We start from the raw sequence: 15,659 nt of genomic DNA on the forward strand, positions 1-15,659 counted from the left end.
CCCCGGGCTCCCCCCCGGCCCCTCCCGCAGCCGCCGCTCCGTGGCCTCGGTCCCCGGGAGAGCCCACCGCTGTGTCCCCGTGTCCCCGGGCAGAGCCCACCGCTGTGTCCCCGTGTCCCCGGGAGACGCACCGCTGTGTCCCCGTGTCCCCGGGAGAGCCCACCGCTGTGTCCCCGTGTCCCCGGGAGACGCACCGCTGTGTCCCCATGTCCCCGGGAGAGCCCACCGCTGTGTCCCCGTGTCCCCGGGAGAGCCCACCGCTGTGTCCCCATGTCCCCGGGAGACGCACCGCTGTGTCCCCGTGTCCCCGAGAGACGTACCGCTGTGTCCCCGTGTCCCCGAGAGAGCCCACCGCTGTGTCCCCGTGTCCCCGAGAGACGCACCGCTGTGTCCCCATGTCCCCGGGAGAGCCCACCGCTGTGTCTCCCTGTCCCCAGCGGTGCCAGGGCCCTGTGTCCCCACCGGGCCGGGGCAGGACGGGCCCCAGGGACTCCCGGTGTCCCCAAAGCCGCCCTTGTCACCCCGAGCCTGCGCTGGCCCCTCCTGCTGCCCCGGCCCCGTGTCCGGGCCTCCCTCGGTGTCCCCTCCGTGTCCTGCTGCCCCGGCCCCGTGTCCGGCCCCCCCTCGGTGTCCCCTCCCGCTGCAGCACCGGCTCCTTCTCGGGGTCGTTTTTCTCCGGGAAAATCCCCCGGGAATCGCGAGCAGGGCCCGGAGCCTCCGGGGATCACCAGGGCGGCCTCGCCGGGGAGAGCCCTCGGAGCTTTTCCCGGAGCCCCCGGGCCTGTCCCGGCCGGTGCCCGCGGCCGTGCCCGGGTCAGCTCCTCCTGCAGCGCCCTCGGCTCCGCCACAGGGGGGAACACGGCGTGTCCCTGTCACCGGTCCGGGGTGGCCGCAGGGACAGCCCTGTCACCGGTCCGGGGTGGCCGCAGGGACAGCCCTGTCACCCGCCCAGGTGGCAGTGCCAGCACAGCCCGCCGTGCCCGGCACGCCCCAGCCTGTCCCGCAGCCCGGCCGGGCTCACCGCGGTGCCCGGTGCCCGGTGTCCTGTGTCCGGTGTCGCTGTCGCGGGTCCCCGGCGGGGCCGTTCTCGCCCCCAGGCCGGCGGTGCGGGGACAGCGGGGCCCGGCAGCCTCGGGAGCGCCGGGCGGGAGCTGCCAACGCCCCGAGCCCCGAGCGGGGCTGGGATGGAGCCCCGGATCCCGGGATTGGCTCGGGATGAGGGTCAGACACAACAGGGAGGAGCTGAGAGTGGCCAGATGCGGGGGGAATGGGCTACTGAAATAAACGAATCCATATGACTCCAACAGAAGCCATTTATTGTTTACATAAAGCCACAGTTACAGTTCCCAGCACTGCTGTTCACACTTGTAGGAGTTTTTTATCGGCTGTGTCATTTGTCCATCAGACAGGCACACACCCTTCAGGGCACCCAACTGGTCAAGTGTCCATCACCACATCGTGTGTCTTCTATTTGAGTTTTGCATTCCTTGTAGACACTTTCCCAGGCTCTTGCTCATTATTTTTAGACCTGTTGTTGTTCTCGTAGCCTTGATGAATTTTTGTGAATTTTGAAAGACAAGACTGCAGGTGTCTTCTGATCTACAAACGGCTTGGCTGGTACAGGGAATGGCCTGAGTTGTTCAGATACATCACTACAGCCAGCTTGTCCCCTGTCACCATCCCTCTTCCTCTCCATTTTCTTATCCATCCCTCCATCCCACGGTGGTGGCACTGGGTGTCCCATTGCGGTGGCCTCCGGTGACAGTGGCGGTGTCGCCGAGCGGGGCTGGCTGTGACAAGGCAGTGCCACCACCAGGTGTCCCCTTCGCACAACGGCTCGCGGGCTGGCGCTGCTCTGGTGACAGTGGGACACGGACAGTGCGACACTGACACTGGAGACAGTGACACGGTGACCCTGACACTGTGAGACTCACACGGTGACACTCACATGGTGACCTTGGGACACTGACACGGGGGACACTGACGTGTGACCCTGTGACACTGACACTGGTTACACTGGGGGTACCAAGCCTGTGATACTGACACTGGTGACACACTGGTAACACTGACCCTGTGACATTGACACTGGTGACACACTGGTGACACTGACAGGGTGACACCTGTGACACTCACACGGTGACACTGACCCTGTGACATTGACACTGGTGACACACTGGTGACACAGATTCTGGGGACACTGACACTGGTGACACTCTGACAGCAACACTGGGGACACTGACACTATGACACTGACCCTGTGACCCTGTGACCCTCGCACAGTGACAGCGATACGGTGACACTGACACTGGGGACACTAACCTTGTGACACTGGGGACACTGACACGGTGACACTGATGCTGTGACCCTCACAAGGTGACACTGACACTGGGGACACTGACACAGTGACACTCCCACGTGTTACACTGACATAGTGACACGGTGACACTGACATTTGTCACACTGGGAGTGTCACACCGATATTTGTCACCCCTGGACCCCCTGCCTGTCCCCCTGAAAGGTCCTTTGGTCACTCCAAGGGTGGTGGCACTGCTGAGCCTGGGGAGAGGAGAGGAGAGGAGAGGAGAGGAGAGGAGAGGAGAGGAGAGGAGAGGAGAGGAGAGGAGAGGAGAGGAGAGGAGAGGAGAGGAGAGGAGAGGAGAGGAGAGGAGAGGAGAGGAGAGGAGAGGAGAGGAGAGGAGAGGAGAGGAGAGGAGAGGAGAGGAGAGGAGAGGAGAGGAGAGGAGAGGAGAGGAGAGGAGAGGAGAGGAGAGGAGAGGAGAGGAGAGGAGAGGAGAGGAGAGATCCCAAAGGATCCAGGACGTTATTCCCAGACTCACTGGGCTGTGGGATCGGGATCAGCTTTTCCCTGCCCCAAAGCTCATCCATCCCATAAAACAGGGCTGGCACTTCCAGGGGGGCAGAACAGCTCCCAAAACCCCCAAACCCTGGGAAAAGGGGACTAAAAATTCCACAAAAATCCCACTGACCCGAATTTCCCCTCCATGCCAGGAAAATCCTGTTTCTGTGAGGAGCAGGAGCCTCTCCGGGTGTTTTTAGGGCTCTGCTGGAATGATATTGATGATCCTGATGGGATGTGATCAATAATTCACAGCCCCATCAATCAATTCCTAAACAAACACTGGGAAAAGGGATGGGAGTGGGAGACGGGGGAAATGGGCTGGGAAAATAATGGGATAAATCCGGTGTAGGGATGGAAGTGAATCTGTGCCCTCTGTGGATCCATGGATACATCCATCCCTCCATCCATGGATACATCCATCCCTCCCTCCATCCATCCATCCATCCCTCCCTCCATCCATCCATCCATCCATCCATCCCTCCATCCATCCCTCCATCCCTCCATCCATCCATCCATCCATCCATCCATCCATCCATCCATCCCTCCATCCATCCATCCCTCCATCCATCCATCCCTCCATCCATCCATCCCTCCATCCATCCATCCCTCCATCCATCCATCCATCCATCCATCCATCCACCCCTCCATCCATCCATCCCTCCATCCATCCATCCATCCATCCATCCATCCATCCATCCATCCCTCCATCCATCCATCCCTCCATCCATCCATCCACGGGATGTGGGGAATGGGGAGTGGAGAACGGGAATGGGTATGGGGATGGGCAGCGGGCAATGGGGAACGGGCGTGGCAGCCGGGGCTGGGGGCGGGGCCGGTGCCTGTCGCGACAGAGCCGTGTCGGCGACCCCGGCAGGAGCGGCTGGACCCCCCGAATCCCCGCCGAGCCCCCCCGGCGGCCGCGGGGCGGGGATGGAGGGCCGGGGCCGGGGAATGGGCGAGGCGGGCTGCGAAGAGCCGGGGATCGATCCCGCTCCCCAAATCGATGGCTCCTGCTCCCGGCGGGGAACTGCCCCCGCCTCCCCCGCGCTCCCTTTATCCCGCTTTTCCAGCGGGAGGGACCCTGCGGGAGAAGCGCTCTCCCGCTCCCATCTCCCGGTTCAGGGAGCGCCGAGCGCCCGCCCGGGCCGGCCTGGCCCCCGGAATTCCCGCACGGATCGGGAACGGCGGCTCGGGAAGCTCCAGCCGCCCGCTCCTCCGGCCCCCACGGGCGGGACGGGGCAGCCGCGCCCCGACGGCAGCGGGGAAAACCGGGGACGGGCAAAGCGGCGGAGAGCGGCCGCGGGCTGAGCCGCGCCGGCGGCTTTTTTTGGGGTTATTTCTGTGTTTTTGAGGGGTAGCGGCGGCGCGGGAGCGGCCGCGGGCGGCGCCGGGCGGGCGGGCGGGCGGTGGGTGGGTGGGTGTGCGTGCGGTGGGCTGGGAGGAGGGAGAGGCTGGCAGAAATGCAAATCGCTGCCTCTCGCTGTGCCGCGGCAGCCCAGAGCCCGCACGGCCCCGCCGCCGCTCGCAGCTCAGCCCCGGCAGCCGCGGGGGCAGCGGGCGGGGTCCCCCCGGTCCCCCCGCCCCTCGGCCGGCTGCAGGAGGAGGATGAGGAGCGGAGGGTGCCCCAGAGGCTCCTAGACAGGGTGAGCGGCGGGGACAGGGCGGCCACTGAGCGGGGACAGGGCGGGGGGGGACTAGGGAGAGACCGGGAGAGACGGGGGGAAGAGCTGGGGGGAAGGAAAGCGAAGGGAATAATTGGGGAAAGGAGGAATTAAAGCGGAGGATAAAGAAAATGGAGGTTAATTGATTGGGGTTTTTGGGGGGGGCGGGGGGAAGTGGTGAAGGAAAAGCCTGACAGAGCCGGGAAAAGGAGGGTGAGGAGGGTGAGAGGAGCTGGCTGGTGAGAGGGGGGAGGAAAAACCTGATAGAGCCGAGAAAAAGAGAGTGAGGAGGGTGGGAAGAGCCGCCGGGAAGGGGGGAAGGAAAAACCTGATCGAGCCGGGAAATAGAGAGTGAGGAGGGTGGGAAGAGCCGGCTGGGGGAGAGCGAAGGAAAAAACTGATAGAGACGAGAAGAAGAGAGTGAGGAGGGGGAGAGGGAAGGAAAAACCTGATCGAGCCAGGAAAAAGAGTGAGAAGGGTGAGAAGAGCCGGCTGGGAAGGGAGGAAAGAAAACCTGATAGAGCCGAGAAAAAGAGAGCGAGGAGGGTGGGAAGAGCCGCCGGGAGGGGCAGGAAAGCGGCGGAGGGGGCGAGGAGGGGATGAGCGGGCGGCGGCGGGCGGCAGCCGGGGGGAGCCGGGCACAGACAATGGGGCGCGGCCCCTCCTCCCCCCCGCGGCGGGCGGGGCCGGGGGCGGCCGGCGCTGAGCCCCGCGCCGTGCCCTGCCGGGGGGACATGGCCCCGCTGCTGGCGCTGCTGCTGGCCGCCCTGCTGGGCTCGGGCCGGGCGTGCCCCGAGCCCTGCGCTTGCGTGGACAAGTACGCGCACCAGTTCGCCGACTGCGCCTACAAGGAGCTGCGGGCCGTGCCCGCGGGGCTGCCCTCCAACGTGACCACGCTGAGCCTGTCGGCCAACAAGATCGGCTCGCTGCCCCGCGGCGCCTTCGCCGAGGTGACCCAGGTGAGCTCGCTGTGGCTGGCGCACAACGAGATCGCGGCCATCGAGCCCGGCGCGCTGGCCGTGCTGGTGCACCTCAAGAACCTGGACATCAGCCACAACCAGATCGCGGAGTTCCCCTGGCAGGACCTGCGCGACCTCAGCGCGCTGCAGCTGCTCAAGATGAACAACAACCGCATGGCGGCCGTGCCGCCCGACGCCTTCCGCACGCTCAAGGACCTGCGCTCGCTGCGCATCAACAACAACCGCTTCTCCGCGCTGGCCGAGGGCATCTTCGACTCGCTGAGCTCGCTGTCGCACCTGCAGATCTACAACAACCCCTTCGAGTGCTCGTGCGCGCTGCGCTGGCTGAAGCGCTGGATGGAGAGCACGCTCATCTCCATCCCCGAGAAGGACTCGATCGCCTGCGCGCTGCCCGAGCGGCTCCGCGGCGTGCCCCTGGCCCGGCTGCCCGAGCTGCCCTGCGCCGCGCCCGCCGTGCGCCTCAGCTCCGCGCCGGGCCTGGAGCCCGCCGGCCTGCCCGAGGGCTCCGCGCTCAGCCTGCACTGCTCCGCCAGCGGCTCCCCGCCGCCCGACGTGCGCTGGAACATCCGCACGGCCGCGCAGAGCCTGGAGCTGGGCGGGAGCGGCGCCGAGGGCGCGGCCAAGGAGGAGCCGCAGCGGGAGGCCGAGCGGTTCGTGGCGTTCAAGAACGGCACCCTGGTGATCCCGCGGCTGAGCAAGCGAGAGGAGGGCACCTACACCTGCGTGGCCACCAACGAGGCGGGCAGCAACCGCTCCTCGCTCACCGTGGCGGTGGCGGGCGCGCAGAAATACCCGCCGGGGCCCGGCAGGGACGACGGGAAGGGGCAGGCGGGCGACAAGAAGGGCGGCGCCGAGGGGGCCAAGAACAGCGTGCTGAGCCCCGAGGAGAGCGGCAAAGCGCCGGGCCCCACCCGGCAGAGCCGGCCCCCCTCCTCGGCCGCGGGGCCCGGGGCTGACCGGGGCGGGCTCCCCGCCGAGCCCCCGGGGCTGGGGGACAAGTGCGGCTCCCCGGCCGGCGGCACCAAGTACGTCTCCAACCACGCCTTCAACCAGAGCGGAGACTTCAAGCGGCACAGCTTCGAGCTGGGCGTCATCGCCCTGGACGTGGCCGAGCGCGACGCCCGAGTGCAGCTGACGCCCACCGAGCCGGGCGGGGGCCGCCTGGGCGTGCTCTACCTGTGCCGCCAGGGCCGCCGCGGCCACGCCCCGCTGCAGTGGTCGCACATCGAGGCCGGCGTCAACTCCTACTGGTTCCAGGGCCTGAGCCCCGGCACCAACTACTCGGTGTGCCTGAGCTCGGCGCGGGCCGAGGAGTGCCGCGTGCAGGTGGTCTTCACCACCAAGAGGGAGATCCCCTCGCTCATCATCATCGTGGTGGTGGCCATCTTCCTGCTGCTGCTGGCCACGCTGCCGCTGCTGGGCGCCACGTGGTGCCACCTGCTCGCCAAGCTGCGGGCCAAGCCCTACCGGCTCATCATGAAGGCGCAGAACCCCGACCAGATGGAGAAGCGCATGGCCAACGACTTCGACCCCCGCGCCTCCTACCTCGACTCCGAGAAGAACTTCGGGCCCGGCGAGGCGGGCGAGGCCGAGGAGGAGGAGGAGGAGGAGGAAGAGGGGGATGAAGGAGGAGCGCGGTGGCGGCGCGGGAGGGAGGGGGAGGGCGCGGCGGGGCTGGAGCTGGAGCTGGAGCTGGAGCGGGAGGAGAGCGTGGCCGCCAGCTCCGTGGCCGAGTCGCAGTCCAAGGGCGGCGCCGAGGAGTTCGAGGTGCGCTCCGAGTACAGCGACAAGCTGCCCCTGGGAGCCGAGGCCGTCACCATCTCCCCGGAGATCAACGGCAACTACCGGCCCCGGCCCCGCTGAGCCCCCCGAGCCCCCCGGCCCCGCTGAGCCCCCCGAGCCCCCCGGCCCCGCTGAGCCCCCCGAGCCCCCCCGGCCCCGCTGAGCCCCCCGAGCCCCCCGCTCCCCACCCCCCGCTCCGCCCGGGGAAAAACCCCCGGGAACAACCGGAGCCGTCCCCGCCTCTCCTCCTCCTCCTCGCCCCTGGGCCCCCGGGCACGCCGGGATGAGCCTCCCACGATTTCGTTTCCATTTCGGGCTCGGCGACAACAACGATTCCCGCCCCCCCGCCCCCCGCCGCCGCCCGCCAGCCGCGGGCTCGCCTTCCCCTCCGAGGAAAAAAACGAAAAAACCACAAACCCCGAAAAAACTGCTAAAAGCGACAAGCCCCATAGCCCAAAATTCTCTTTGCTGGAATCTGTTCGGTCCCCGGCGGTTCCCCGCCGCTCCTCCGTGCCCGGTGAGTCCGCTCTGCTCTCCGGTTCTCTCCTGCCGAGCCCCGAGCTGTCCCCACCGAGCCCCGAGCTGTCCCCACCCAGCCCGGAGCTGTCCCCATGGAGCCCGGAGCTGTCCCCATCGAGCCCCGAGCTGTCCCCACCCAGCCCGGAGCTGTCCCCATGGAGCCCGGAGCTGTCCCCACCCAGCCCGGAGCTGTCCCCACCCAGCCCGGAGCTGTCCCCATGGAGCCCGGAGCTGTCCCCACCCAGCCCGGAGCTGTCCCCACCCAGCCCGGAGCTGTCCCCATGGAGCCCCGAGCTGTCCCCACCCAGCCCGGAGCTGTCCCCATGGAGCCCCGAGCTGTCCCCATGGAGCCCGGAGCTGTCCCCACCGCGCTCCGGCGCATGCCGGTTTTCCCCGGCGGGTGCGGACATTCCCGGTTTCCCCCGGCGCTCCTGGCCGGCGTTCCCCGCTCCCCGATGGATCCCGGGGTTTCTCGCTCCCCGGGAGATGCTCCCCGCTGGGTGCCGACACTCCCGGTCCCCGCCGCTCCCGGGCCGTTCTCTCCACCCCCGATGGATATTGGTGCTCCCCGGTCCCTGCCCCTCCTGTCTCCGGTGCTCTGGTCGCTGCCCCTCCCGTCCCCGGTGCTCTGGCCCCTGTCACTGCCGATCCCACTGGGTCCCGGTGCTCCGGTCTCTGCCGCTCCGGTCTCTGTCCCCGTTCAGCACGCGGCTCTCCGGGACAGCTCCGCGCCCCTCGCCGTGCCGGGGGCTCCCCGTTCCCTGTCCCCGCTCCCTCCCCTCGGGGGCCCCCCATCGATGTGTTTTGGGTAGAGTAGCCTTGTAGCCAAGTGTGTGTGCCGCAGAGCCGGGCGGCCCCGGTGGTCCCGGTAGCCCCGGTAGCCCCGGTGGTCCCGGTGGCCCCGGTGGTCCCGGTGGCCCCGGTAGCCCCGGTGGCCCCGGTAGCCCCGGTAGCCCCGGTGGTCCCGGTGGCCCCGGTAGCCCCGGTGGCCCCGGTAGCCCCGGTAGCCCCGGTGGTCCCGGTGGCCCCGGTGGCCCCCGCCCGTCCCCGCTGGCCCCGGGCCCGGGGAGAGCCGCGGGCGCTCCTCTGCGCTGCTGTGTGTGCCAGAGTCAATAAAAGGGATTGAAAGCGGAGCCGCCTCTGTGCCTGGAAGGGAAAATCCCGGGATCGTGTCCCCAGGGCGGGGAGGGGACAGCCGGCAGGGAGGTGGCACCGCCACAGCCGCGTGAAAATATAAAACCCCTCATTTTTTCCCGGCCATAAAGCAGGCGCGAGGGGAAAAATGGAACCGCCCAAACCCATTAAATCTTCCCTATAAATTCACCCCCGAGAGGGAAAAAAAGAAATTCCATTTTCCCCCCGGTGCGCATCGGAATCCACTGGAGCAAGGAAACATCCCTCGGATATGTGTTTTCTGACATTTCGTGCGTCGTTTTGTGTCGTTTTAGTTGTAATTTCTATCATTTCAGTTATGGTTTCTATCCTTTTTATAGAATTTGTGTCACCCCAGGCAGGCTTCCTGTCGTCTTCGGTGTGATTTTTATCATTTTAGAGATAATTTCTATCATTTCCGTTATCCTTTATCTGTAATTTGTATAGTTTTATTCATAATTTATATCATTTTATCCAGCGTTTCTTTCATCTTAGATGGGATTTCTGCAATCCCGCCTCTCTGCTCAGTATTTATAAAAGACCCCACGCTTTTGGTTTTTCTTCCTTTTTTCTCCTTTAACTCCTCTCGCTGCCGGTCCCCAAGCGCTCCCAGCGCTCATCCCAAAATTCCCGCTGGATTTCTCCTCCCGAATCCCGTCCTGCCCATGATTTCATCCCCAAACCCCCCCCCCCCGGCAATCCAACATTCCTTTCTCCAGGGGAAAAAAATTCCCGTTTGAAACTCCGGAGCGGGGGGAACCCAAATCCCCCCCAAATCCCCCAAAATCCCGGGAATCCGAGGCTGCTCCAGGTGTTCCGAGCCCTCCTGTCCGTGCCTGGATATTGCCATAATAATCGTGGATATTCCCATAGTAATTGTGGATATTTCCATCATAATTGTGGATATTCCTATAATAATTGTGGATATTCCCGTAATTGAGCGTCACGCCCGGGAGTCACGGCGGGAATGGGAAAAGAACAATCATCCCAGCCGCCCTTAATTAGGGAATCGTGGAATTGGCGGCAATGCCGGGATTAGGCCGGGATTTGCTGCTCTCCGGGAGGGCTCCAATGAGACTCAAAAAATAAAAAAAAACGGGGAGCGGGGGTGGGGATTTGCATCTTCCCTGGAAAAAAATCCTGCTGGGAATGACTAAAGCAGCCCGGAGGATGAGGATGAAGATGAGGATGGAATTCTGCATCCACAGCAGGTTTTTCCTGGAAAAAATTCCTGCCGGGAATGGTTGAAGCATCCCGGAGGATGAGGATGGAGCTCTGCATCCTCCCCCCGTGTCCAGAGGGGTTTTTCCTGGGAAGAATTTCTTCGGGAATGGTTCTAGCAGCCCGGAGGGTGAGGTTGAGGATGAGGATGAAGATGAGGATGGAGCTCTGAGTCCAGAGCAGGTTTTTCCTGGAAAAAATTCCTCCTGGGAATGGTTAAAGCATCCCGGAGGATGAGGATGGAGCTCTGCATCCAGAGCGGGTTTTTCCTGGGAAGAATCCATCCGGGAACGGTTAACTCATCCATGGAATTCCCAGGACTCGGCTCCTGCCCGGCCGGGCTGTGCTTTTATCCGCAGGGCTGGAACAGGCGGAGCATTCCCGAGGGAATCCCGGCTCTCCCGGCGGGATCCAGCTCCTCTCCCGCTCCTCCCTCGGGCTCCGGGTGGATCCCAGTCTGACCAGTTTGGGGCTGCGCTGGGAGCCGGGAGCCCTCCCGGCATTCCCGGGGAATCCAACCTTTCCTCGGGAATTGGCCGCAGAGACAGCTCCGGATGGCATCCCTGGGGTTTGGGATTTCCTGATCCAGCGCCCGGCCCCACAAGCCCTCTGCGGGGTCACCCCTGTCCCCAAACCCTGACCCCAAACCCGGGGACAAATCCCCAGGGGGTGGGGAGGACAAACCCCGAATTTGGGGGCGGGGGGGAGGTTTTAGGGGCGAGGAGGGATTTGGGGGGCAGAGGTGTGGGGGATGGGGTTTTAGGGGATTTTGGGAGACTGGGGTATGGGGAGCACGGGGTTCTAGGGGCGAGAAGGGATTTTGGGGGCAGAGGAGCGGAGGGACAGGGGTTTAGGGGAGAGGAAGGATTTGGGGGGTCAGGTGTGAGACAGGGATGGGGTTTTAGGGGATTTTGGGGGCAGGTGTATGGGGACACGGGGTTTTAGGGGATTTTGGGAGCCGGGGCATGGGTGGGACGGGGTTTGGGGGCTTTTATGGGGCAGAGTTGTGGGGAGACAGGGTTTGGGGGGATTTGGGGGACATTGAGGGGCAGAGGTATGGGGGCACGGGGTTTTGGGGGATTTGAGGGGGCAGGGGTGTGGGGGATGAGGATTTCAGTGATTTTGGGGTCAGGGCTATGGGCACACGAGATTTTGAGGGATTTTGGGGGTCAGGGCAGTGGAGGGACAGGGGTTTAGGGGGTTTTGGGGTCGGGGCTGTGGGCGCACGGGGGTTTGGGGTAGGGGCTGTGGGCACACGGGGTTTAGGGGGTTTTGGGGTCAAGGCTATGGGCACACGGGGTTTTGGGGGCAGGGCTATGGGGACACAGGGTTTTATGGGATTTTAGGGTCAGGGCTATGGGGACACGGGGTTTAGGGGGTTTGGGATCAGGGCTGTGGGCACAGGGAGTTTAGGGGGTTTGGGGTCGGGGCTGTGGGCACACGGGGTTTAGGGGGTTTGGGGTCGGGGCTGTGGGCACACGGGGTTTAGGGGATTTGGGGTCAGGGCTGTGGGCACAGGGAGTTTAGGGGGTTTGGGGTCGGGGCTGTGGGCACACGGGGATTTGGGGTCAGGGCTGTGGGCACACGGGGATTTGGGGTCAGGGCTATGGGGACACGGGGTTTAGGGGGTTTAGGGGCGCGGGGCGGGCGCAGGAAGGGCCGGGCAGCGGGAGCGGGTCGGTGCCATGGAAAACAAACCCGGGCCCGGGGGACGGGGAGGGGACGGGAGGAGGAGGAGGAGGGGAGGAGGAGGCCGGGAAGGGCCCGCAGCGGCGGGGCCGAGCTCGGAGCAGCGGGAACGGCGGGGCCGCAGCGCCGGTGACGGGGCAGGGGCGGCGGGGCCGGGAGCGGGGCTGGGACCGGGAAAAACGGGATAAAAACGGGAAAAAAATCAGGGAAAGGAGGGAAGGAAAGAAGGAAAGGAGGCAGGGCGGTTATTCACGGCTCTGGAATGCGCCGAGCCGGCCCCGTCCCGGGGGGACTCTGGAAAAGCGGTGGGATGGGACAGGAGCCAGGGATGGGAGCTCCAGGAGGGAAAACATCCCGGGATCCCCCTCCCCTGGCCCTGAGAGACGGGCTCTGTCCCATCCTGGGCACTCCGAGGTGTCACCGGGCCCTCCGTGAGCCCCCCGGCACCCCCAGAGCCTTTCCCGGCCCTCAGACCCCAAGGCCGGGCTCTCTCCCTCCCCTTGGGGCGCGCAGGTTATTCCGCAGCCTCCGCATTCCCAAACATGGGCTCCGGCTGGGAACGGCCGGGCCGGGGGCCGGGGAGGGCAGGGCAGGCCCTGCGAGGCTCAGACAAAGGGCTCTGGCTGCCAGCTGCCGGCGGAGCGGGGATTAACCCGCTGGGACACGGGCTGGAGCGGCCCCGGCTGCGGGGGGAACCGGGACTGGGCCGGGAAAAATCCCCTCCCGGGAATTCCAGCGGAGCCCGGGATTTTTCCATGACATGGGACAAGCTGGAGCCGGGGGTTGGGCCGAGAGTTTGGAGCCCGCTGGAAATCCCAAAAGCGCCGTGGTTTGAGAGGAGGCCGGCTGGGAAAGGGCTGCGGTGGCGGGAGGAATCCGGAACCCCCCGGCTCCTGCTCCTCATCCCAAACAACATTCCAGCCCAGCCCGGAAAGGGCCTTTTCCAGAGGGGGAACGAGGAGCTCCAGGGGGAACTTCAGGCCGGGATTTAGGGAATATTTTAAGGAACATCCCAAGCCGCCTTTCCCAGCCGGGATTCTTTCTCCTCCCCCTGTTCGGCAGGGGGGAAATAAAGGGGGAAAAGCGGCTCCGGGTCCCGGGCGGGCTCATTCCCCTCTCTGTTCCCGGCAGGACGGAAGGATGGGGCCGCTGCTGGGTGTCCTGGCGCTGGTGACGCTGCTGTCCCCGGGCCTGGCCTGTCCCGGCCCGTGCTCCTGCTCCACCAAGAAGAACGGGCGGCTGCTGGCCGAGTGCGCCTACCGGGAGCTGCGGGACGTGCCGCGGGGGCTGTCCCCCAATGTCACCATCCTGACGCTGTCCGCCAACCGCCTGGCCCGCCTGGGCCGCTCCTCGCTGGCCGAGGCGCCCGAGCTGCAGTCGCTGTGGCTGGGCTACAACCACATCTCGGCCGTGGAGCCCGGCACCTTCGCGCACCTGCGGCACCTCAAGAACCTGGACCTGAGCCACAACCGGCTGGCGGATTTCCCCTGGCAGGACCTGGGCGGGCTGGGCGCGCTGCAGATCCTCAAGCTGAACAACAACCGCCTGTGGCGGGTGCCCCGCGGGGCGCTGGCCGGGCTGCGGGAGCTGCGCTCGCTCTGGCTCAACGACAACGCGCTGGCCACGCTGGCCCGCGGCACCTTCGAGGGGCTGCCGGCGCTGGCGCAGCTGCAGCTCTTCCACAACCCCTTCAACTGCTCCTGCGGGCTCTTCTGGCTCGGGGAGTGGGCCCGCGGCACCTCGGCCGCGCTCTCGGGCGCGGGCTCCACGCTGTGCGCCGAGCCGGCGCGGCTGCGGGGCCGGGCGGTCACCGCCATCCCCGGCGAGCTCTGCGTGCCGCCCTCGGCCCAGCTCACCTACCTGTCCAGCCTGGCCCGGGCCGGGCCCGCGGACGGGCTGACGCTGAGCCTGCACTGCAGCGTGGCGGGCAGCCCCCCGCCGGAGGTGCGCTGGAGGGTGCAGACGGCGGCGGGGCGCAGCCTGGAGATCCCCGGGCCCGCGGCCCCGGCCGGTCCCCAGCGGCGCTTCCTGGCCTTCCGCAACGGCACCATGGCCATCCCCGACTTCGGCAAGGAGGACGAGGGCACGTACACGTGCGTGGCGGTGAACGAGCTGGGCTCGCGGGAGGTGTCGCTGCACGTGGCGCTGGCCGGCTCCGAGGGCCCGGCCGAGCAGCTGCCCCGCGATGACCCCCAGCCCGGCCAGCCCGGCCAGCCCGGCCAGCCCGGCCAGCCCGGCCCGCCCTGCGCCGGCGGGAGCGAGCCACAGCCCTCGGGCCTGGGCGAGAACTTGGTCATCGTCTACCACGTGCCCAGGGGGGTCAGGAGCGCAGCGGGAGGCCGGGAATTCCCGCTGGGGGTTCTGCCGCTGGCGCTGGCGCTGCTGCTCTGCTGAGATCCCCGATTTTCCCTAGCGTTTGCTCTCGTAGTGCCTTTGCTGAGCTGGCGGGATCCGGGAGCGCTCCGGAGCCCCGCGCTCCTGCAGGAGCTCAGGGAGCGTGCGGCGGGTCCGGCCCGGAGCCAGGCGGGATTTGCCCTCACGTCCCGGGGTCCCCAGGGGCCACATCCCGCTCCTGTCCCCGCCCGGAGCCAGGGGGGGCGCGGGAGGTGACAACGGGGACAATCCCAGCCCAGAGCCGCCAGCGGGGAGGGGTCCGAGGATAAAATCCTTGGGAATGGGGCCCTGACACAGGATTGGGATGGGCCCACGGCCTTGGATAGAGGAGAAATTCCCGGTTTTATCCCTGATGGAGCACTGGGAGCATCCCGAGCTCCTCCAAACCCCTGGAATTCCACAGGAGTTCCAACCCCCCTCTCCGTGATCCCAATAACCCGTCTGGGCTGGACCCACCGGGCTGCCCCGCTCGAGCCAAAGATTCCCGCAGCGCTCCCGGTGGGAATGGGGGAAGGATTGGGAAGAGCAGAGAAGCTCAGCTGCCTTTAAGCCATAAACATTCCCTGAGTGCTCCCTGAGCATTCCCGGCGGGACGAATATTCCTGATCCAGCCTGGGGGGTTTGGGAATGTCCAGACTGGGACACAGCTCCCGGAATTCCCGCTGGGACCTGGGCACGCCCCGCAGCCCCCTGGCCTTGTAACGCCCTGTAGGGACAGCAATAAATGCCTTCAATTAATGCCTTCAATTAATGCCTTCAATTAATGCCTTCAATTAAGAAATACCTGTAATAAACACCGTTATTAAATAAACCATTTTTATAAGTACCTTTAATTAAGAATTACTTTTTATAAACACCTTGAATAAACTCCTCTTTGTTTTTCTAAACCAGATGGGCTTCGCTTGGTCTGTGCATCCCAAAATCCCAAAATTCCCCCTGAGCCGGCAGCTCCTGGGCTCCTCCAGATTGTCCCCAACCCTCTGGATCAGGGGACACTTCTGGCATTCCCAGCTATCCCAAATCCTCCCCAGTGCCAGAGAATCCCCTCAGATCCCCCCAGTCCTTCCCAATGCTGGAATTTCCCCAGATCTTTCTCTGCCCCGTGGCATCCCCTCAAATCCCCCAAATCTTTCTCATTTCTGGATCATCCTTGACCCTTCCCAATCCTGGAATATCCCAAGATTTTTCCCTGTCCCAGAGAATCCTCCCAGCTCTCCCAAATTCCCCTGTGCTGGAGCTTTCCCAAATCCTTCCCAGTGCCGGAGAATCCCCTCAGATGCCCCAAATTTCCCTGTTCCCCCCCACCAATCCTAGAAGGAACCCCCAAAATGTGAGATACCCCAAAATCCCCCCCCCCCGCAGCAGCCCAGGAATGGAAGTGACCCCAAAATCAGCTGGGAA

General features: G+C 65.3%; 2 protein-coding genes across 2 annotated transcripts; both read left to right on the forward strand.

Moving 5' to 3' along the window:
- Positions 1 to 5,255: 5,255 nt before the first annotated feature.
- On the forward strand, positions 5,256 to 7,364 carry LOC310914593 (immunoglobulin superfamily containing leucine-rich repeat protein 2-like; the record flags this gene model as incomplete). The annotated part of the gene is made up of 1 exon (XM_083870853.1): positions 5,256 to 7,364. The coding sequence occupies one exon, from the start codon at positions 5,256 to 5,258 to the stop codon at positions 7,362 to 7,364; it is 2,109 nt and encodes a 702-aa protein (XP_083726979.1).
- Positions 7,365 to 11,964: 4,600 nt separating this feature from the next.
- On the forward strand, positions 11,965 to 14,377 carry LOC310914594 (immunoglobulin superfamily containing leucine-rich repeat protein-like). The gene is made up of 2 exons (XM_083870854.1): positions 11,965 to 11,993; positions 12,996 to 14,377. The coding sequence occupies exon 2, from the start codon at positions 13,005 to 13,007 to the stop codon at positions 14,256 to 14,258; it is 1,254 nt and encodes a 417-aa protein (XP_083726980.1). The 5' UTR covers positions 11,965 to 11,993; positions 12,996 to 13,004; the 3' UTR covers positions 14,259 to 14,377.
- The last annotated feature ends 1,282 nt before the right edge of the window (positions 14,378 to 15,659 follow it).

The sequence above is a fragment of the Zosterops lateralis genome (genome assembly GCF_965231275.1).
Source record: "Zosterops lateralis genome assembly, chromosome: 13".
Lineage (NCBI taxonomy): Eukaryota > Metazoa > Chordata > Aves > Passeriformes > Zosteropidae > Zosterops > Zosterops lateralis.

Bases quoted from the DNA above. Each gene is read 5' to 3' on its own strand.
- LOC310914594 (XM_083870854.1), top strand. From the start codon at position 13,005: ATGGGGCCGCTGCTGGGTGTCCTGGCGCTGGTGACGCTGCTGTCCCCG.